The sequence below is a fragment of the Urocampus carinirostris genome, chromosome 9, assembly GCF_059441175.1.
Source record: "Urocampus carinirostris isolate Australia breed hairy pipefish chromosome 9, RoL_Ucar_1.0, whole genome shotgun sequence".
In the NCBI taxonomy this organism is placed as follows: domain Eukaryota; kingdom Metazoa; phylum Chordata; class Actinopteri; order Syngnathiformes; family Syngnathidae; genus Urocampus; species Urocampus carinirostris.
Window position 1 is genome coordinate 25,481,026 of NC_142357.1, and position 24,095 is coordinate 25,505,120.

The 24,095-nt window shown below is 39.9% G+C and overlaps 1 protein-coding gene across 3 annotated transcripts; it reads left to right on the forward strand.

The window, feature by feature from the left end:
• The first annotated feature begins 432 nt into the window (after positions 1-432).
• Positions 433-20,054, forward strand: fhdc2 (FH2 domain containing 2). 3 transcript variants are annotated; one of them, XR_015851255.1, is made up of 13 exons: positions 433-735; positions 3,748-4,267; positions 5,899-5,960; positions 11,791-11,893; positions 12,834-12,919; positions 13,639-13,739; positions 15,603-15,673; positions 15,762-15,869; positions 16,796-16,866; positions 17,050-17,167; positions 17,229-17,414; positions 17,486-19,402; positions 19,477-20,054. XR_015851255.1 is itself a non-coding variant. In XM_088343345.1 (12 exons), exons 2-12 carry the CDS (start codon positions 3,830-3,832, stop codon positions 19,289-19,291), a joined length of 3,150 nt encoding a protein of 1,049 aa, XP_088199471.1. In that variant the 5' UTR covers positions 433-735; positions 3,748-3,829; the 3' UTR covers positions 19,292-20,053. The 3 variants fall into 3 exon arrangements, 2 of the variants coding, with proteins under 2 accessions (XP_088199471.1, XP_088199472.1); XM_088343345.1 differs by having other exon boundaries at positions 17,486-20,053; XM_088343346.1 differs by having other exon boundaries at positions 17,250-17,414; positions 17,486-20,051.
• Positions 20,055-24,095: the final 4,041 nt, after the last annotated feature.

Sequence of the window (24,095 nt, forward strand, 5' to 3'; positions counted from 1 at the left end):
TATGATATAACGAAACACGTGTACAATTTAACATGTTAAACTACATAATAAGCGTTTGAAAAAAAATATGGTGTAAGATTTTTTTGTATTTTGTTTGGGAAAATACTACATTTTGTGAGGGCATGGACCCGTGTTTTTTTTTTTGTTTGAACAATTTTATTGACACTTTAAACTACAGATAAAAAATGTGAGTTTTGAACAATTTTTTCCGACACTTTTAACAGCAATTAAGCGTGGAGGTTGACAGGTATTTTAAATACAATGCCTAGCGGTCAAATATTACACAGTATCCCCTTAAAATATATATATTTTTTTATCTGAACTATAATGACTTTTATTCAAGGACTTCAATGCGCTCTAATACAATGCCTGTAGGAGGCACACGTCATACACCAGCATGTCGCGCACATTTCCATGAGTGAAGATTTTCATTTGACAACCAATATTCAAAACAAAATCAAGTATTAGTGGACCAAAATTACACATCGATGAACAACTTAAACCTGTCCCCTCCTTCTTGGAGAAACAAACTGGGAGGGCACAATCAAAACGTGCGCCTGGGAGCGAGAGCGCGCTTGCGCGTCCCCGACCAGAACTTTTCACTCTTACTCATCGACAGCAGGAGCATCGTTTAACTATTCACCGGGACGAAAAGGAAATTAAGAACGGGAGGAAAATGTTGTTTTAAAGTGTTTTTTTCTCTCTCTCCTGGACTCGTTTGGTGGCTCACAAAAGGTAAAAGAATGCTACATTTCATTATTTAATTTATATGTAAAATGAACGATATATAATACATGTCAACTTGACGTTATCCTCGTATTTTACACGTTTTCAGATCATTTCCAACTTAATATTATATTTTTTTGTACAGGAAGATCAAAAAAAACTTTTTTTTAATGGACCGATCTCGTTTTGCCAATTTCGGCTCTAATCCGGTGTTCGTCTCCGTCATTTTAGATTGCTATTACACTAGCAAAGTTATCCTCGATCAAGCATTTTTATCTTCACACTTATTGTTTACACAAATTGTTTTTTTTTTGCTGATTTACATAGTCTGTCTTGCTGTAAGTAAATAGGTGCTTCGTTGTGTTTGTAAAGTTTTATTATCGCTTATTAAGGGGAATTGCACTCATTAGAGGGGTGCGTCGTTTAAGGTTTCCTTAAAAAGGTTGAAAGTTAAATATTTATTAGGTATTTGTTAATAATGCCCAACTGAGTTCAAAGTGCCCATATGTTTTATTTTTCCACTGTGCCCATCTACTGTCTTAATTTTAGTAAAGCTGTTCAGGGTTGAACACATTAGCTAGAAGAAATGTGGTGTGAGGGGATTGCTTTGGAGTGATGTCATGGTCGCCCCCTGCTTTTTTTTTCTTTTCAATTTACTTAAGTAAAAGGAAAATGGTGAAAGTAAGAAAAGGCCTGTTTTAAGTAGAGTCCAAACAATGACTCAAACCCCAAGAAAGATGACAAAAGAAAAGTTTATTCGAGTACTTGCACAGGTATCATAAACGAGTTTACTGAGGCTGCAATGATGACACAAGCCAGGAGATGGTGGAAGTAAAAAAAAAAATCCAAAATCCATTCAACTCCTTTAATACAGTGACAACATTTTGTATTTTTAAGTTTTAATTTTGTCTTTTAACAGCTAAAACAACACTCGTATGCATTGTCAAATGCGTTTTTGAAAATTAAATAAAAATTGCTATAGGTTCGTCTGATAACTCTCCGAGATGTTGTCTTTCCTTTCAATGGTAACGGTTACTGTGTTTATGTCCAAAACTCTTTGGTTGTGATGACCGACCCGTCTTTGAACCAGCATGCAGAGATTTCTGAGTCATAGTTAATTGCATTACTAATCCTGCTTAAACCTGCCGGCACAAGCGCGCACAACCACCTTTTGGCCGTTAACTTCTCTCATAACCAAGGAGAAAGAAAATGATGTCAAGTCTACACCCTGTGCTCTCTTCTTTTTGTGTGAGTGCGGTTAGGCTTGCATCACTCCACATCTTGTTGCTTCTCCATCTATTCTAATTAGAAGGGAGTGCTTGTGAGAACACAACAGGACGGGACAAGCAGTTCAAAAAGTTTACCTTGCACAAATCAGATATTATACTTTTCCTCTCAAAGGGATTTTCATCACAAAACAGAAAAATCTTCGTTACGGTAATTTGTTCCGTGCGGCACTACTTGTCTTGACACGCTTTTCTGATGAATATTGCTTTTGTGGAATATAACTGAAGGAGGAAAATCCACCTGTTTCCAATTCAACTTGCTGTGCGGAGAACTTCGATTTCGGGTTATTTTGTTATCTTAGAAATTTTTTTTACTATAGCACAAGAGGGATACTGAGTACAGACGCTGCCCTACTTACGAACAAGATTCCGAGGTTCTGGACGATTGTTTGTAAGTTGAATTTGTTCTTAAGTTGCTTCAGAGCTATATTTTGTATAAAATGTATGTTTAAGGATTGAATGAGTAACCTATATAGTTCTGAACTAAAAAACAAACTTTTCATAAAATAATATGCTCTATAAAGATAAATAAAGTTGAGTTTAACTTACTTTTGGAAGATGAGCTTCAAGAGTTAGGTAACAAGTGGCAGAAAAATGTCACAGGCCAGAAACGGAGACAGTACCCGGTAGCGTTCGTTTACTCAGTTTTATTGATAAAGAGGGAGAGCAGTGCTTGCTTCCACGATCCTAAGATCGACGGACACGGGTAGCAGGTGGCTGGAACGCGGAAGTGGCACCCTCTTTGCGCTTTACACCAACCATATTGAATGGATGCACGAGATATTAAACAAGAAAAATGTTAAAGTTCTTAGTGCGCTGGTGATACAGTATAGAATGTTTACACACGAACAAGGAATAAGCCGGATTTCTTCTGGGTGGCTGTTAGGTAACCTCTTGCAAACTCTGCACAGGAAGGTTGGTAGCTGGATTTGAACCCATTACCTCAGAACTGTGCCGCACACGCGCTAACCACCGCTCCGCCGTGCTGCCCAGGAAAAGAACATTTGAAAATGAATCAAATATAATTCCAGGGGATTTTTCTGGGTTTTTAACAACATTTTGACCCGAGGATAACATCAGGGTACTCACAAAAAAACAAAACAAGCACAAAAAAATGCACTTTTCTTTTCAAAATGAAAATCGCATAGAAATTGTAATATGGGTCTGGAAAATCACAATTATGTCCATTAGGTTTACTAAAACTAAGCATTCTGCAAATAAATATACAAATCTAATCAATATACATGTTGGATTTTGCTTTTTTAGTGCCATTAAAGTCAAAACTCTGAAACAAAAGGTAAGAATAATTATCAATAATTATCAGCTCCAAATATCATGCATCGTTTTATAGACCTTGCCCACATTGAGTGTATTATGACTAAACCAGACTCCAGTATGTATCTTTGACTATGCCAGACTATGATTTTGTACAAAAAAAAAAAACAATGAGAAATGCATTCATAGCAACTAAAACTAGCATTTTCTATGTCAAAAAGTGTTTTTTCCAAATATTGTGCATTTTTTTATTAGCCACACTCATTTTGTGTATAGAGGAAAGAAATCTATTTTTTCATAAAATGACTAAGCCAGATGCCAGTTTATGTCTTATTTGGCTCGGTACCAAACAACCCAGGGCCCGGTACTGGTCCACGGCCTTGTGGTTGCCGACCACTGCTGTAATCTGTTGCTTCTTCTTGCCTGAGACTTTTGTTATTTTTATTGTCATCCTTTGCAGGATGATGGTCCCCTTGAACCGTGACCTTAAAAAAACGATGTATCCAACCAAGTAGAAGCCCCCTCGTCCTCCACTCTTCCTTATGCTCATCAATCTGACTCCCCCCCTCAAAGAAACTCATGCCTTTCTTGGAACAGCATCCCCTTCCACCGGTGACCCAGCGCCCGTGAAGGTGCCGGTCATGGATTCGCACACGGTAGTGGCGCCCATCCTACCGCCCCCACCACCGCCACCTCCGCCGCCCTTGCCCGCACCGGCTGCGCCTTCAGGCCGGACGGACTGTGCCCGCCGGAGCCGGCTGAGGAAACTTAACTGGGAACGTATCCCTAAAGAGAAGGTGGAGGGGAGGAAAAGTGTGTGGAGCGGCGCAGGGCCGGGGGAGGACGAGTTCCCAATCGATTTGCACTCTCTGGACGAGCTTTTCGGACAGAAGGACAACCCGGCTCAGGACAGGAACGTCACTTTGAGAAGACGGTCTGCTCTGTTACGCTGCAGAACTCCTCAGGACAACCCGGAAGAGGTTGGTTTGTTTACTCCTGAAACTGTTGGGTTTCTAGTAACACAGGTTGGAAGAAAATAGCTGAAAATCGGTATTAAAATTTCGTTTCATTCTTTCTCAGCTTTAACTTTGTGGTTGTATGCAACAGGAAATGAACCCGGGTCGCGGTGGTGAGAATGCTTATCCCTAACCATTAGTCCACCAGTAAAGAAGATCAGTTTTTTTCAACTGGTGAATCGAGACACAAAATTGGGTCGTGGGTCCGTTTTCCTTAGCTAAATAAGGCCATGAAGAAAAAAATAAACGGAGGGTCAATTACAGTCATTAGCAATAGATGGCGATGTTGCCCTGCTCAATCTCTTCTTTTTGTTCAGTCAATCGATGCCATCCCAATTGTGTTTGAGAGGGACCACATATCATTTGATTGTGATTTTGTGGGTTTTATTTCTTTTTTTCTCCCCATATTAATGGGTCCCAATAACGTTAGTGATAACGGGAAGGAATAGTGGAAATCTGTGACTACAACGATTGAGTGGAAGAAGGAAATGAATGCGAAATACAACAATGATATATGGGTGTCTGCCATTGAAGCACTGCTGAAAGGTACAGTAAATGGGTAGAATGGTGGGTCCTGAAGTTAGACAAGTTGAGAACCATTGATGTAGATGACATAGGAAAAGGCAAATTACATTTTATCCAATCATCACCCAATTTCATTCACGGTACTGCACCAAATTTACAAGTTATTAATTCAATGTCCCTAAAAGTCTGGTTCATCATCAGATACAAAACGAGTTCTTTATCTTGTCATGATTTTTTTGCATCAATTTATATCTTTCAGGATGACTTTCTGTTTTCTCCATTCTCTAAAATTCATTTCTCGTAGCGTGATTTAACAATTGTGTGATAATGAGATAAAAGGTAATGCCTTTTCAATTGTCATCTGTATCACTGATAGTCTACCCTAGTGGTTAAGATTTGGCGCTCTCACCTCCACAACCCGGATTCAATTCCTGTTGCATGCAATGCTTTGCGATTGTAGTCAGCTGATTGCACAAAAACTTGTGTATAACACGCACCCAAACTTTGAGGGTTTTCTTTTTGGTAAAAAAATATGTGTGTACACAAATAAATATGGTATACTGGAGTTAGAATTTAACCAGTATTTTAAAATTGACATTTCGGTCAAACTGACGAGTTAAAGATAACAGGAATTGGGCTACCGTGTGGTTCCAAACAACATTTTTTGGACCAACCCAGAGCTTCAAGTCCTCAGCAGTAACATTATCTACAAAACGTTATATTTAAGGGAGACTTTGTGATATTTGACTACTAGATGTCGCTGTATGGAAGGAAGAGTACAATACAAGGACATCTAGTGGTGAAACGATACACACTGTCCTTTTGAATCTAGGAAAATGGCAGGGGGTAATCGGGTATACCAGTTTCTCAAACCTACTTTTCCACTCAAACTGTTCGGCTAAACTACGCCACCCAACTTTGGGCGGAAGTAACACGTGAAAATCCATATCTTAGAGCAGTGATTATAGTAGCCAGGCATTTATACGTGCTCCAACATGTCACAACTAGCATTTTACATGATTATAAACATATACTTTTTTCTTTTTATTCCTCTGATATTCACTTTACAGATCTCCTTACTGGACTCCAAACGCAGCATGAACATTGGGATATTTCTTCGCCAGTTCAAAATGTAAGCCCATTTCATTCATTTTTCAGCCACTTATCTTCACAAGGGTCTCGTGGGGGCTCCTTCCCAGCTGACTTCAGGCTGGCCAGGGGACACCCATGCCACCCCAGCCAATCCTAGCCACACACTTAAGAACACCTTTCACACACTCTTTCCTGGGGACAATTTTGTCTCGCCAATTAACCTCCATGCATGTTTTTGCTTTGAAAAAACATTCAGTCACAGGAAGAACACGCAAATTCCACACAGGGAGGCTGGTATCTAAAATTGAAGCTTGGATCTCAGAACCGTAAGAAAGACATGCTGATTAGCCCTTCACTGTAACGTCTTGTTCATATTACTCAGAATTTGAAACTTTTGACATGCATTTCTAAAAAACAAATGATCATATTCTTACTATGTTGTTACTATGTTATTACCAGGTTTATTATTGGAAGTAGGGTTAAATAGACTCCGTCAACCAATAGAAAAATATATTTTTCTAGAAAATAACAATGAGGCAATACTAGTGAGATTTTCAGAACCGGTCCGTGGGCTCCTCAGCTGTCTTTAGGGGGTTACCTGGTGCCCATGGGATCCACGTTGGAGACCTCTAATATAGACCTTTTATATTTTGGGGGATTTTAAAAAGTATTTTTAAATAAGTAGAAAAAATGACCCAAAAAAAGGAGATGAGTCTTTTTTAGAATAGCATTGATGATATGCATTAATGAATAAATAAACATGCAGACATTCAAGTACATGCTAGTTTTCTTTTTGTGTCTATCAATAAAACTTTTTATAATTTTTTCTTGAAACGCTCAGAATTAAAGCAAAGTTTACAAATACGTAAATACGTATTCATTCTTGTGTAAAGCTCAATTGTGTATAACGCTCAATCCAAGTTTTGATTAATAATCTGAATCAAATTTTGTTTCACTTTTCCTTGGCTCAAACTATCCATGATTAAAATAATTGGCAGCATGAACTATGAACACAATACCAAAATAAAATCTACAATATATATTTGATTTCATCATCAGATACACCAAAGAGTTATTCCCTTGTCCTGCTTTTTTTGGTTTTCTTTTTTTCAGCACGACTTTCTGTTTTCTCCCTTCTCAAACATTAGTCTCTGGTACCGTAAATTTTCGTATAGCTGCTCGATTTTTGTGAATATCAGCATGATCGGTTACTTTTAGCTTGAAAGCGTTGTTAGATGCAAAACATTTCCTCTTCGCAGCCAGAGTTGTCATCTAATTGCCAAAACCAATATATTATTCAAAATAAGAGGAAGACTGAATTTAAACTTCATAAACAGTAAAGCTTGACTTCCCTTTCAGTGTGGGTGAAGTGAATGCAGAATGCAGAACACAATGCACAAAAAAAATATGCACAGCATTGAAACTGAAACGTAATTCGCAATACAGCGAGCAATTACTTATTTTTTATTTTCATCCATTATCTAAGGTCTAGTTCAGTCGAGTGGAGATAAAATAGTGCAGGAAACATCCAATGGTGCCCTAGGGGGACAAAACTTGACACGAAGGGCCATAAATCAAACAGTATGTAGTTGGTTTCGGGCAAGTGAGGGCGGAGTGGGCGGTGCCGGTGCAAATGTTCTGGGTGTGTTCCTGTTGATACTGCAGGGGGACAGGTGTAGGGGTAGGCTCCCCCCAGGAACAGATGGACTGGATGTGGCTAAGTGTCCACGTTTTACGCTTTGGAGGCAGACTTGACACCTGCTAAGACCCCAAGAGAGTGTTTCCTGTTTCGGTCATCCCCTTAGTGTGTGAGTGACCTAACTGGTGACCTTAAGTATATAACTAATTGCTAATATACCATATTTTACGGACTTTTAGGGGGCACCTAAAAAGTCTAATTTTGCCAGAAATTTGAAAGTGAGCCTTATAAGCCGGTGCGCCTTATATACTAGCATAATTTGGGGAAAAAAGCTAATTGCTATTTTTCAGACCTGTATTGCAATTTTAACGCGATTTTCGATTTTACAAGAAAATTGCATTTCTGTGCTTCTTTTGTTTTGGGGGAGAACTTAAACATAGTGATATGCAAACTTAGATCGAGATGCTGTCCTTAGGAACCGAGAGTATACGACTGTAACAAAATAACTATATATCTACAAATAAAAACAGAATTGCAGTCGAATAAATACTCTTTTTTGTCATTATACAAAAGTGCAATTGAATTGGAGGGCGACTCGTGTCAGTGTAAGAAAACAATTTAGAAAGAGGCTGGCTTGCTACTGTACTTGATAGCGTTGGGTAAGCACGACTTAGTGATGATTAAGATACAAGTAACAAATGTAGCGGTTTTCCACGAGTAGTAGCTCCAAGTCGTCTGTTTCATGGGTAATGGATCTGGCGTTGGTGACTAGCCACGTTCGGCAGTGGTGGCTTAAAAGTTATTAGGCTAGCTGTTAGCGTTCCCTCCTACGCCACTGCAGTCAATTTAGCAAACTTAACTGGGAACGCATCCCTAAAGAGAAGGTGGAGGGGAGGAAAAGTGTGTGGCAGCACCCGCTGGTGATCAGATTTTCTTTACGCTTTTCTGACTTTCTTCTGCGTCAGATTTAATTATCGAATTTATTTATGCTTCAAGCATTGGCCTTTGTTTTGGTGACCGTGGCTGTGAAAGCACCGACCTTTAGCCACCAGACCACAAGTCATACTGATATGAACATACGAAAAGGCACCCGATTTTATCTCAATATCACACTATTTTTCTCATGCCAGATACAAATGTGAAAATAAAAAAAGAAAGATGGAAATAAACGCAAAGTCCGATTAATCATCAAATGCACCAAGGAGTTGTTTCCTTTGTCGTGCTTTTTAGCGTTTATTTATATCTTTCTGTTTTCTCCATTCACATGACATTTGTTTCTGGCTCTGTGAGTAAAAATAGGGTGAAATGAGATATCATCTAATACCTATTCATATGTTATTTGTAGCATTGGCGTTCTAGGGGTAAGGATTCCGCACTCTTACCATCCCAACCCGTGTTTGAACCCTGTTGAATCAATATATTGCGATTTAGGTCACTTTTTTGAGTACTAATATATACCGTAAGTGTATTGAACATGCAATGGTTATTCTTAAATATGATAGTTTTTACTATAGTTTTAATTTAATCCACTTTATATTCCACAAAACCAGCTCGGTGGCCTTGGGGGTAGGGCGCCCGCCCCGAGACTGGGAGGTTGCTGGTTCAAGCCTCAGCCCAGTCATACCTAAGACTTACAACATTGGAACTCATTGCCTCCCTGCTTGGCGGTCAGCATTAGGGGTTGGAATTGGGGGTTTTGGTCACCTAATGACTCCCAACATATCAGTTGGGTTGAGCGAGGGGGCTGGGAATCCCCTCCTCTGTATCATTCTCCCAGAAAGAAATATGAATGTGTTCCTGACTATAGTCACCTCCCACTAGGGGGATATGGCTCCGGTATATATATATATATATATATATATATATATATATATATATATATATATATATATATACATATATATATATATATATATATATATATATATATATATATATATATATATATATATATATATATATATATATATATATTCCACAAAACATTATGACAAAAGGCTATTTTATTGGGTGTACCTTAATATCCAGCACACATGATGTTACACGGTAACTAACAATTAAATGGAAAATACGTTTCATGTATTAAGCCGTCATTGGTCTTTGTGTGAAGCACATTGTAAAGTGCTTTGGGGGGTCTTCAGTGGCTTGAAAAGCGCTGTATGAATGCATACCATTTACCATTCTTATTTTTTCATTAGCTCAAGATTTGCTTTGTAAAACTACAGTAGTACAAATGTTGACTCGTGTTCAGCTGCAGACAAAAGGACGTGTCGATTCGAACCGGGATTTGTCAAGACTTGTGGACTGAGTGTGAAAAGAGTGTCTTCTTTATGTCAACATTTGTCCCGTCCTCACATTTCCTGACTTTGAAAAGAAACTCGGTTAAAACTAGAGAGATGTTTTCCGCCGCACGCGAAGAAGCGTCACTCGTTTTAAAAATACACTCCGAATTCACCCAAGGCTGAATCTAATGAGATAAAAAAACAAGAGCTGTAAATAATTATTCTTGGCAAAGATCAGCTTGTGATTTTATTATATTCACATTGGCTTGAGTACAAAATATTAACTTGTATTAAGGAACAATAAAAAGTTCCTTTGCCAATTTCCAAGGGCAAATACAAACTGTTTTTGCCAACAGCCATTATTTTACAAAAACTGCAATGGACATGAAATGCTGCTGTAAATAGTCATGGGTATTTAAGGTAAAGTAATACAGAGACCCCTTGCTGCTTCGCAGTTATTATTGCTGTTTCACTCCTTCTTGGATTTTTAATTGAATTGTCTTTATTGTCATTGATATCAATGTATTTTTATTGTGCTCAGGAAGAGCACAGAGTTAGTGCTGCATGGAACAGATTGTATGTAAGTGTATTGGGTGAACATGACTGTTTGCGTGCGCGGCTGTGATAGGCTCCTGTATGTTGTCAGTCAAACAGCCGTAGAGGGTGTCTGCCGTCGATGTCTCTGAAATAAAACAAACTGGCTACTCATGGCTACAGCTACAGCTAGCTTTTAGAGGTTCGTTACATTGAAAAGAAAATCATCAATTAAATCAGACTCTGATGAAAGTCAGAAAAGTGCAAAGAAATGGCTGATCACCAACGGGTGATTCTTAGATTGTAATCGGGTCCGTAAATCGACTGAGGAGACATCGGGAGAGAAAACAATAGCGATACTGCAAGTCTGGCCTACTGCTATAGCCATGTTAACAACCCTCAGAGATGGAGCCTGTATTTCAGCAACGCCAGATCCATTAACCATGAAATAAATTATCTGGAGCTACAACTACATGCAAACCACTACACTTGGGACTTTTATTTTAATCATCGCGGAGACTTGGCACAGATGGAGGACACCCAATTCTAGTGCGGAGCTAGCCAGCCACTCCCTAAATTGCTTTCTTACTCTGAAAGGAGAAGCCCTCCATTTTACTTTTGTATAATACCAATAACACCATCCATTCAACTGCAATTATGTGTTGTGTGATATCATTTGTAGATCTATAGTTGTTATTTTGTTACAGTCGTGTACTCTACATTGATAATTATGTCATTTAAAAGAAAATTTAACTCTATGGGGGCTTTTATGACAGTGTGACGCTACCTTGTTGTATCCAACTTGAAGTGATCCAAAAATTTATAATACACAGAAAAAAAATCACCAGTTGGCACGCATGATGCTATGAATATCTGACTACATGCTATTTTATTTGTTGCTATGTCCTTTATGTAATTTTCTTGGACACGTAACACCATGTGTTTCTGTGCTACGGGCTGTTTCATGTTATACTCGACATGCTAATACCATCTGCTTTTATGCTACTTGTTGCTACATAATGCTAGCCTCATATGTACTATCAATACTACCTTTTTAACTTATGCTTGGCTTTTTGATGAGCTAGATAGCAAAGCTGTTCATAATGAATAGCTCTGCTACTAGGTAAGAAAGCGGGAAGGTCAACAAGATTGGTTTCCACATAAAATCCTGACATGTGCATGATAGACACAGAACTTTCCACTGGGGCGTCAAACTATCACCTTCCCTCTACACGTTGTCAGATAAGAAAAGGGAAAAAGCTCGTTATCTCGTCAGTGCGTGAAAACAAAGCGGTGGTATTGCTCACAGGAGGGGTTCAGGAAGTGACACCATTGCTGATCTGGTAGCTCCCCCTGTGTTTGTAATGTTTTACTTATACTGCATTTGGTGTTTGTGTTTTTTTTCCCCTGCTCAGGCCAGCCAAGGAGATAGCCCAGGATATCAGGCTTGGTTCTGGAGACCGTTACGGAGCAGAGAAGCTAACGGAACTCTGCAAGCTGCTACCCGACAATGAGGAGGTACGACACAAGTTTCATCTAGCTGCAGTTAGGATGAACAGTCATATTTTACTTTTCTGGACTAAATTGCCTGCCTAAAAACCCCAAGTTGACCGGAAATAGGAAGGTGCACCTTATAACTTGGTGCGCCTTATAACCAGGTGCGCTTTGTATACAAAAAAATTAAATGGATAAGATTGGAAATGCATACATTATGTATATGTGTGCACTATACACTATGTACCTGTGCAATGATTTATTATTGATAAATTGATCAACTTTGCTGACTAAAATTATAAATCATTATGCAAAATGAGCAGTGATACAGATAACACATAAAAAGACGGTCAATTTTTTTCTCATTATCACACTGTTTTTACTCACAGTGCCAGAAACACTGATTTGCTTAGTGCATATTGTTCTGCATTCTGATTAGTTAAACAGTCTCTCCACTTATAAGGATGATGAAAACAAAGTCTTTGTAGAAACGTGTGTAGACGCTCTTTTATTAATGCTCTCATAATAAACCGTAAAGTTATTGATGCACAATTGAAAAAGTGGAGAAGCTGTTTAATGCTCAGCAAAATGCACTTTGCAAATCAGTGTTGCTGGCCCCGTGAGTAAAAACAGTGTTATAATGAGATAAAATCAAATCTGTGGTTTAGATGATAAGTAACGGTGCGTTCAGTACTGTAACCCGGGTTTGACTCCGTTGCACACAGTTTTATGTGTTTTTGAGTGATCAACCTATTAATACTGTAAGTGTATAAAGAGCCCAACGATTAAACTTAAATACACATGGCAGCTCCTACTTATAGTTCGTTGCCTCTTATGTGTGAAGATTTATAACAAGACTATTTTTAAGGGGTGCGCCTTATAATCTAGTGCGCCTTATATTGTGAAAAATACAGTTTATTAGGTTAAAGATATAACATTTTTCTCAATATGTTTTCTTCTTTAGGAATCTCGCCTGAGGAACTTTGGCGGGGACCGTCGCTATCTCGGAGAGCCCGATCTTTTCATGTTACTTCTGGTGGAAGTCCCCAGGTATGCACACCTTAACCATGGGTATCATACTCGCGTGATAACATCGACCGCTTTTTAATGTCAAAACTTTGGCATGTATGTCTTTGATAGAAAGGATCTAAAGCTTATTTAAGCTCCTGCAAAGGCACGCATGTGCTATTTTGCATTTAATTTTTTTAATCCAAGTGATTACTGATAGTTTCCAATAGCTGGGAATAGAAAGCGTAGTTTAGTAAAGGTTGACAGAGACATCCACACATTACCCATTATAGAAATCTAATTGCTTCTGTGACATAAAATTAAGTAAATTAACATTAGGGTGGGTGTTTCCTCAAATGTTCTCTGGTTGATTATTGGTAGTCAACAAATAAAGTGGGTGTTCTGTGAGTAGCGCCCTGCTTTGGCAACATCGAGTGGGCATATTTGAAACTGCAGGTCATTGTTTGACGTGATGTGGCCCATTTTTCTTGTGCTTCTCTCAGCATTGTCTCGCAGGCCAGATTTAATCTGTTTGCTGGCCTGATCTGGCCCTCGGGATGTATGTTTGACACCTCTTCCTCAACCACTCCTTCAAAACTTTCTTTAGGGGGTGTTTTTCCAGCTTTATTCATAGTTTGAGCAGTCGGTGATTCACTTGCTTCCTCGTGAAATGACGCGTGTTTGTTTAAGCGATGACCAGGAGTGCCTTTTTGTCTTCATCATTACTCATTCCTCCCCCTCATTTGCCCCCATTCCATTAGTTTTCGCCTTCGTTTGGACGCCATGATCCTACAACAAGAGTTCGACCCGGCTCTGACCTCTCTGTGTGTGGCAGCCAGATGTCTGAGGGAGGCGGCCAGAGGTAATGTCACAGCAGGGAGCGCTGTATCTTTGTGCTGACCTTTTTTGAATGCTTCAATGTAGAATTAGTTTAGGGTACATACAGTTGAATGATTTTTCTAACAAAAGCCGTTCACCAGGAATATTGTTAAAATGTGTTAAGATATACTGGTACCTCAACAAAAGAGCTTAATTCGTTCCAGAGTTGTGCTCGTATCTCAAATTGCTTGTGCAACATGCGAATTTTCCCAATATGAAATAATTGAAAAATAATCCATTATGACCTCTCAAAAGCATTAAAGTTAAGTCTAAATAGCCATTAAACACATCTTTCTGGTCATTAAAACACATTGAAATAGTAATAAACATAAAAATATATCAAAAGGATAAATACGATGATATTAACAAAATAAAATGTGAGTTTATTATGAGCATTTACCCTGGAGGCAATCGGCGGTTGCTAATGTAACGATGTAACGGAGGTATATGCTTGTTGAGGGATACATTAACCGTACACTTCAAATTAAAGTTACTGTTGCTTTAAATGAACATACACACGAACATTATGACTCCATACTGTTTTCATTTTGAGGCAAAGTGCTGAAAAAACTCCTTCATGGCTTTGTATCCTGGACTCACTGCTTCCTCATGCATAACCACTGAGTTACAGAGACAGTCCTTTTCTTGAGTTTCTTAAACCAGCCATGGCTGGCAGTTAAATCCATTCCGGTTGTACTCAATGCCTCATGTTGTAGGTCCGTGACGGTGACTCCCGCTGCCTCTTTTTAGCTTATTCACGATAACATAAGTCTCACCATATAGTCATGAAGAATTCTCACGCCCCTGGACGGTTTTATAGCCTTGATGACATCTTTTTGTTTCAATAGCAGTGTCATGATCCAGCATGCCACCGTTTGCCAGAGGGCGCCAACGGAAAATGGGACTGGAGAATCTCCACACTTGACTCTCATTAGGGACCCTGTATAAAAGCTCTGCACCAACAGCTTACTTCATCTGGTCATAATCAATTTTCACCATCCCTATCACCACCCCACGGTTTTTCCAGGTTCATCCTGGTTTGTGAGGTTTGGTCTTTGTTTTCTGGTTCGTACAGTTTTGTTATTGGTAATTGACCATTTGTTTGTTACTTTGTTGAGGATTTCGTCATTAAATACCATCGTTTTGAGCACCTTGCCATGATTCCTGCTTTCCCGTGTTCAGGTCCACTGCCAAATCATAATATAAACAAGGATGAAACTGGAAACAATGGGGTTGTGATATGGATGGTGATCATTGATGATGACCTGACAAAGGAATCTGTTGGTGTAGTACTTTTAGACTGTGTTTCTAATGAGAGTCAGGTATGAAAGATTGGAAGCAGGGGTGGAGATTCTCATGCCCATTATCCGTTGGCGCCCTCTGGCAAATGGTAGTGTGCTGGATCAAGACAAGGGTACAGTACAAATTGTAAATGTTGATCGATCGTATTGCTTAGCTAAGTCACTCACCCGAACACCAAGGTCATGTTTGTCAACTATTTCCTGCTTCTTTTCACTTGAAATCATTCTTTTTTTTGACCAGGAAAATACCATTTCCCTTTCCGGAACTCTTAGTCAGGGTCACAAAAAATCACAAAAAAGAAAATCAATAATATAAAAACAAACTTGCTGCGTAAAATAACCAAGTACCAAAATCAGGCGTTTGAAGGTGGGAATCGCATGAGCAGACCCGGTTGAGCTGATGCTGGCAGTGAGTGGTCTTTACTGGTAATGCTGGGAATAATCGTAACTTGGATTTTACGTCGTACGTCGAGCAAAATTTTGTTCCAAATAAATTTTAAAGGTGCTCGTATATAGAGGTATGACTGTATTTCTTGTCGCCTTAGAACTGCTGAGTTGTCCTGAGTTACACTCCATTCTCCGTTTGGTGCTCAAAGCAGGGAACTACATGAATGCTGTGAGTGGCCTTCCTATTTCGAGTTTTTAATTCTTCTCCTGAACCAAACAAAGAAAGTCTTGATCCAAGCTCGTATGTGATTTAATAGGGAGGCTACTCGGGAAATGCAGCCGGGTTCCGGATTTCATCTCTGCTTAAACTGGCTGACACCAAAGCAAACAAACCCGGCATGAATTTGCTTCATTTTGTTGCGATGGTAAGAGCTTGTGTATTATTGATTTTTTTTTCACACACTGCAAAAAGATCTTACACAATTTTTCTTAATTTTAGTGGTATTCAAAATTATTTTACTCTACAAGTAACATCTAACTTACTACCTGCTACTTCCGTCCAACAGTACTTACGACGACGGCCAGCAGATACTCCATTTTTTTGTTCAATGTCATTGAAGCAAGTGGCTGCTAGGCAACATGTTTAACATTTTTTTGCGGCCAGCTGGAATCTTAGCATCCGTCTTGGAAGCCATTGTAATGGATTTCCACTTTTGTGCAATCTGATTTACGACTAGTTGGTTGGAACTAATCTCAGTCCTAAATTGGATGTTACTTTTTTTTTCTAGTAAAATAACTGTACAGATTTATACTTGCATAATTTCCAGATATGCTGGTTGCTCATTTTAAGTATTATATCAATGCATTTTGGTACAAAATGATTAATAAACAAAAATCTATTGAAAAAAACAGATATTTACAATTTGATATTTAAGATCATTTTGTTTATTTTTGGGTGATTTTCCTTTTTCATTTCAAGAAACCAGTTCCAAATATTAAAAAAGAGCAAAGTGTTGTGTTAATGGGGAAATAACATATATATTTGTAGTTTTTATGAATATCAAAACCATAAAACTATTGTCAAAACATATTGCTAGCGATGTTGGCTAAATGGGGAGAGGAGCTTAGCCTGCTACTAGCGGGGTAAAAGACTGGCGGGCTGCCAATGTTAACACATTGAGTGCCATGAGCGTCTATAGACGTCGAAATCCAACTTTCCATTTAAGTAGACTGGATCTGTTGTTAATTTACTTTTCATTGTATTTTTGAGTCTGAGCATATTATTTGAGCAGTATTTGAATATTAGATTTTACTTGGAACAATACCTCCAATCATTTGTTTGTCTCCACAGGAAGCTGTGAAGAAGGATCAGAGTTTACTATCATTTCCAAGCCAACTGGGCCATGTTAGCTCTGCCTCTAGGTCAGTAAGTGTCCAAAAAGGGCTTCAATTCAATGATTATGAATATTATCACCCCATAATCAATGCAATATACTGAACGCTCATTTAAGATGCCCATAAATCATTTTTAAAAATGGGCCATAAGCACAAAGAAAGTAGTCCATTCAGCTGGATTTATGTGAGACTCTATTTTTTAAACCTTAGGTTGTGTGAGGAGTCTGTTTTGGAGGACTTATCCAAGTTAAAAAGCAGAGTGCTGGCGCTGAAAGCAAATGTTCTGACAGAGAGAGAGATTCTTCCCCATGCACAATCTTTCTTAGAGGTAAACTTCACTCATAAATCCACTCGTTTGTCCGTTATTTGATGGAGATTACATTTTTTAGAGTGTGTGTGTATTTGGGCAGGTGACAGAGGGACGTCTAAAAGAGGCTGAGGATGAGATTGAAGGCATGAGGATGTCAAGTCGAGCGTTGATGGATTTTTTCTGTGAAGATGACAGCACATTTAAACTTGAGGAAGCATGCAAGGTCTTTGACTTATTCTGCCGACGCTTCCAAAAAGCTGTCAAGGTTAGCTCCACAAATTAAAGTGTCCTATTATATTGAGGCTAGCTTAAAACTAAATGTTTCATCGTTTGTAGGAGAATGCAGACCGCGAGTTGAAGGAGCAGAAACGTCTAGAACGTCAGAGAGAGATTGGGGAGAAGCGTCGATCTGTAGCCGTCTGCACAGGTCTTGTCCTGGACAACACACAGGAGAACCAAGATGACCTGGAGAGATTCCTGGAGAAGAACTTGGGCCACACTTGGAGCCGACGTAGCTTGAGAAGTTCTAGCACCAGCAGGTACTCACAGCACCTGTCCTGCGTCAAGAGATTCCCAGAGCTGGGTAGCAGTCCGAGGCCCATCAGTTGCATTTCAAACAGCTCATCCGATCAAGAGACGTCTGCCGTGCTCTGTAGTTCTCCTGAGACAGACGGCTTTTGTTCCCCTGTTGGACAAGGAAGCGTTGCAGAAATAGATAAATGTCATTCAAGTCCATACGATGTAAACAATCACTGTATGGAGGTGCTTAAAAAATCTGACGTTGCATCGTATTTACAAAATGGACATGGGTTAACGATTGGGTCTAAAACAAGTGGACTTAAAGCAGAGGATGTAATGGTACAAAAGCAGAATGCCAGCAAGAACACTGAATTTTTCCCCAACTCCTATCAGGATTCTTCTACGAATGCAGATGACCCATGCAGTCATAAGCAAAGTTTTGTATTGCCTCTGAGTGACAGGAATGATTCTCTTGAAAATAAATCTAATGGTTGTCGACTTGATAGGTCAGAACCTACGTCTGCTTGCAAGAATGGAACGCTGCATGGTGAGAACCACACCGCATCATTGAGATATCTGAGAACTGAGAAAGAGTTAAGTTTATCTGGAAGTTCTACGGATAAAGTGGAGTATCAACCACTGAACAGAGGGATCAAAGCAAGTGTTGTTATTTCTACGCCTGATGAGAGTCTGAGGAAGCAGTTGAACACTGAAGGGTTGGTGTCTCCTGTAAAGAAGAACTGGATGCCGTCTAGTCTCCCAGAGTTCAGCCAGTCGCACCCAGAAGAGAGCTCGGAATTGCCAATTCCTGAACGGGAGCTTGCAAGTTCATTCTTGCGTCTGGGGGAAACTCTTGAGTGCCATACTCTTGTTAAAGGACTCCGATCATACGACGGTTTGTCCCCGCCAACTTCTTCCACCCAGCGAACCGGTCAGAGTCTGTGCTCCAAGTGGAGGAAAGAGAGGAAGGTTGATACGGAAATTCCGGCTTCTCTGTCATCAAAAGAGGACAGTCGTGCCTTGAAGGTTCCCGTACGTGGTAATATAAGGGCTAAGAGAGGACCTGGTTCACTTGCAGGACCACCCAATTGCGCAGCTGTTCCGAGGACACGCCCCAAAACCGAGGCTGCGAGTCGTACCCCAATACCGTCCCCGAGCCACAGTGTGACATCACGTTTGTCTTTGCGTTCCTCCCCTATCTCTCAATCAAATTTACTTCGTGCTGAAGTGAAAAGAAATGGCAGCGGGCGAGAAAGACCCCAGACCATGAATGAAGTACATAATTCTGGAAAGTCTCCCCTGATTCGTAGGACAAGCTTGGATAGACCCAAAACGGAAAATGTGTTAGGCAAGACCCAGTCAGCATTCGTTCGAGGAAGTCCTCTTCGGGTGACGAAACGACTCGCCCCAAATCCTGAGATTCAGTCCACTGCGAAGGCTGTCCAAGCCCACAGTCCGTCTTCTGCCAAGGCTAAGACCATACGTACAACCGTTACACCGGTCGCCCGGACTAATAGCACTAAAACCCCCAGCACAGGCACCTGTCCTACCTCTAAAAACCCTTCACGGATTCCTGGTCCCAAAGTGCTTCGACCTACCACAACTCAGCCACTGTGGAAGTAAAAGAATAATATATTTGATACTTTTTCCGAAGTATATGGAGAGCTGGTTTTCTCTGCATGATCAGCTAATACTTTATGCCTAAATGTGAGCTGATGAATCTGGTATCATTTGGTAATAGGTATTTTCTTATGTATAAAAATATCAACTTGAGCCCTACCTCATCTTACAACATGTATCCTTTGCAGGCAATAGGATGCAGTTCAAACGGTGTTCGAACAAAGTGCCAAATCATTAAAATGTGCCCAGTCAGACAACTTATGTCAAGTTCAAGTGTGTTGATCGTTGGCCTCTTATCTGTCAGCCCTCTCTGATAGGAAATGAATGCCTTATTGTCCTGTCTTGGTACAAAACATCCTCTCCTACTCTTTTGTACAAACTGAAGAAGACTGGATATTGTTTAAATTTTGTATCAAAATATTATATTTGGCTTTGGCTGTCATTCACTTTATCATGTGGATATGTAAATATGATGAATAAAGGATGTGGTATAAAAACATTTTCTTTTCCCGCCCTAGCCATAGACATATACTTCTGTTAAGGTTTCGGGCAGCTTAAAAATGTCCTTATTTTGAAGGAAAAGCACTGTTTTTTTCCATGAAGATGACATGAAACTAATCAGATATGCACTCCGTACAATGCTAATGTCATAAAGGACTATTTTAGCTGCAAATTTCTGGTTTTTAATGCAATACCTGTATCTACATTGGTGTAGAGGCCAATTTCCAGCAAGCATCACTCCAGTGTTCTAATAGTACATTTTGTTTGCTAATAGTGTTATAAGGCTTACGGATGATTAGAAAACATTTGTTCAATTATGTTATGACAACTGAAAACAGTTTAGCTTGTTATTTAAGCTAAGAAATGGACCTTCATTTGAGGTAGTCGAGTATCTGGAACCTCAGATTTGTGGATATGATTACACTTTCAGAATGGCCAGAAAAAGAACTTTTGTGTTGAACTCCACAGTCTATTCTTGTTCTAAGAAATGAAGGTTGTTCTGTTCAAAAAACTGAAGATCTCCTACAATGGAGTGTACTACTCCCTTAAGAGAACAGCAGAAACAGGCTCTAACCAGAGTCGAAAGAGAAGTGGCCAGCACAACCAAGCAAGAGGACAGGTAGGTTAGAGTCTCTAGTTTGAGAAATAGACGCTTGATGCGTCCTAAACTAGCAGCTTTATTAAATAGTATGGGCAAAACACTAATGTCAACATCTACAGTGAAGAGGCGACTGAGAGATACTGGCCTTTAAGGCAGACTGGCTAACAAAAGTATAGATTACCATGGGCAAAACAACACAATGGAGAACTCATTTAATCAATAAAAGTGTGACTATGTCATGGAAAAAAATAAGTTTTATGGGTGACCACAAACTTGAATGGAAGTGGAAGTTCATTAAGTAAAGACATTAAATAAAAATGGTCCTCTGTTTAAATATTGCTTACATACCCATCATTGGACAACCCCAAGTTCACCCTCCATTGACCATTTTCGCATCCTGAATCGAGCTTTTGTGTCACATCTCGACGCAATTCCGCTGCCCTAATTCTGTAGGCGGCTGTCGTCATGGCGATGCCTTAGACGTTCCGGGGCAATTCCTGCCAAAGAGAGGGGGCTCAAGGGTTGGGGGCAGAGGCTGACTGCGGGTGTTGGGGTCGCAGTGGGAGCTCTCTCTTCACAGGCTGCAGTGACGCCAGAGCCTTTTGGGACGGGCAATAAAGTGGTGCCACTTTTTGTTCTTCAGTGTCCGGTTTGTCGCACAGCACTAGCCTCTTAACCTCAGCGTGTAAAGGTGACATCATCAGAAGGTCTCCAGTGGCGCAAGACGGAGTAATCCCTCTTTGAGCTTTTGTTGGTTTCCCACGGATTTGAACAGAACCTTTATGCTTCCTTGTCGTTAAGCTCTAATAAATTGAGTACACTTCTATCTTTGGGAATGGGCATTTTAAAGTTTTTGTGCGTCGTTTGAGATATCCTTAACAAGTTGAAAGTTAAATATTTTATCAATTCAGTATGTGTTAACAAGATCCAACTGACTTCAAACTGCCCTTATGGTTTATTTTCCACTGAGCCTATTTGCTTTTATCATACTTTTAGCAGAGCTGTTCAGGAGGCAGAACATATTGTGTTCAAGGAATGGGGTGGCTTGGGGCTGATGGAGAGTCATCCCCCGCAGGTTTCTTTTTTTTTGTATTTGTCAGTGTTGCATGAAAATGCCTAGGGACCCCCTCTGCCTGGGACATTACTTCTTTGAACTGCCCTCAGGTAGATGATTTAGAACCATTAAGTCTCGATCTAGTAGATCTAATGATAATAGAGAAACAGCTTCTACCCCGAGACAATGATCGCTTTCAATTGGGGCGGCAGTAGCTCAGGAGGTAGAGCGCCTGTGTTCGAATCCCGGCTCGTCCGTGTTACATGTCCAAGTGTCCTTGGGTAAGACACTGAACCCCTAATACCCTCAATAAGCAGGTTAGCGCCTTACATGGCTGCAAGGGAAATGTGGAGCACATTGTAAAGCGCTTTGGGAAGTCTGACTTGAAAAGCACTATATAAATGCAGATCATTTCATTTAATTTCAAAGCTGTAAAATGCAAGACGGGTATATGCAATATAGACAAGAGATTATTCGGTTCTTTATTTTTTTATTTTTCTTTGTTTTTTTATGTAATATTACTTATTTTTATTCTATTACCCTAAACGTATCTCAACTGTGGCACTTTATCTTGTATGTTATTACACCATCAGGATGGCACTTTTGTTACACATTTCACCTTTTAAAATGACAATAAATTATGTTCTAAAGTAAAAAAAGGCCCAAAGCCCAAGAAAGATGAACAAAGAGGAGTTCATTCTAAGAAATGCTCGTACTTGTACACGCATCCAGACTGACTTTACTGAGGCTACAATGATGACGCTAGCCAGGCGATGGCAGCGGAGAGTAACAACGTTACAAATTCCGTACAGCTTTAAGAAGTTGTTGTTGTATATCGTTTATTTTTGTTTTCATTCATGTTGCAACAAACATTACATCACATAATAAAGAAATCACCTGAAAAGAAAAAAGGGATTACCGGTTGAATCCAAAGGCTTAGAAGAAACCCGTCCCCTAAATAACTTTGGACACTTCTTCAATCAATTATTTGAACAAATTATCGTATTCAACATCATCATACAAATCTGTCATGAATACTCAGTGCACTCACCTGTGCCCGCTCGTTTGGCGCCAGATACTGCTGGTGACCTGATTGGTTCCCCCTTCTATTTAAACTCAGTGCTCTCACTGGCCCTTTGTCAGTCCGTCAGCAAACCTCTGCTTACGCAAGGCAAGCACCTTGACCCTGGCTCCCTTCGATCCTGTTTTTTCACCCTGATCCCACTCGTCTGTTCCTGATTCCCCGTTTATCTCCGGCTCCGACCCATTTTTAACCACCGACCACTTTCTGATCTACCGTCCCGGCTAACAACCCGTTCTATAACACCGACCACGCTCTGATTCCCCGCTCCGGCTATCGACACATTTTTCCGTTTGACCACGTTACTATCTCTCGCTCCGGGAGATCCAGTTCCGCATTCCGAACGTGCTCCAATCCCGTGAGCGGCTTGCTTCCCTCGTCCAGCGAGCACTGGATTGCTGGTGTTTGTTTTTCCTGTGTATCCCAATAAACTTGTGAGTAAACGTTACGCATCTGGGTCCTCCTAACAAAATCATTTGTTAATCCATTAGAAAAATGACCATATTATTGAAGCACGATATAAATAGTATTTTACAGTTTCTAAAAAAATATTCTTTTCACATCCTTCTCCTCCTCACTCTTGTCAACAATATCAGGTGTAAAACCTGTGACAAACACATTGTCTTGTGAAAAATGTTCAAGTTTAAAGTGGGATGGGATTGGTGAACCACAACAGCCCGACCAGACCGGGTGATCGCCCGTCCAGCCCCCTTCCAAAGCTTTTTGCCGCTCAGATGACATCAGCCTGATCAAGGGTAGTCTTCAGTGTTGTCTGTTCAGTGCGGGACCAAAATGGCATCTCGGCGTTACTCACTCCAACGTTGCTCTGATGAACATAATATATTTGCAGATCAAGCTCGATATCGGTATTGTATCTTTTCGGGAGACCAGTTCACGCTCAACACAAAATCTGCCAAAGGCCCTGCACCCACACCCGGTGTCCCATTCCAACCCACTCCAAAAACAACAAGCTGTAATGACCTTGTCTTGTTTACATACTGCTGTACCTCTTTTCTTTGTGTTTGAAGCAAACAGTTAGGCACAAGTGAGATTCGTCATGACTTGGATATTACGCGTTTAGAGTATTCTTTTCACTTTTTTGTTATTTATACATTTTCATCATCTCACTCATTTGTTAATTATACAGTGGAACCTCGGTTTTCGAACGCCTCTCAGTTCGAACAAATCGGAGTCCGACCAAAAAATTTATTTCTTGCTTCGCTGTTCGGTCCCAAAAAAATCGAATGAGTTCGAACGCCGGTAATGCGTGAGTGCGTACTCTAGGGTGCGATGCTGAGCGGCGTACGGGTGTAGATCGCTCTTTTCGTGACCAACTGTTATCGCGTTAACGTGTTTTGCTTTCGCTTTTAATATAGGTGTACGAAGTGTTTTAGCCCCTAATTATGCCTCCGAAGAAAGTCAGTGCAAGCAGCAAAGTTGCTACAGGTGAAAAAAGAAAAGTAGTGCGTACGACTATTGCATTTAAAAAAGAAATAATAGCAAAATATAATAATAATAATAATAATTTCCTTGTATTGTCATTCTATGTAACAATGCACACAGAACGAAA

Bases quoted from the DNA above. Each gene is read 5' to 3' on its own strand.
- fhdc2 (XM_088343345.1), top strand. From the start codon at position 3,830: ATGCTCATCAATCTGACTCCCCCCCTCAAAGAAACTCATGCCTTTCTT. The intron at 11,894-12,833 runs GTACGACACAAG...TTTCTTCTTTAG, and splicing joins TGCTACCCGACAATGAGGAG to GAATCTCGCCTGAGGAACTT. The intron at 15,674-15,761 runs GTGAGTGGCCTT...GTGATTTAATAG, and splicing joins CAGGGAACTACATGAATGCT to GGAGGCTACTCGGGAAATGC.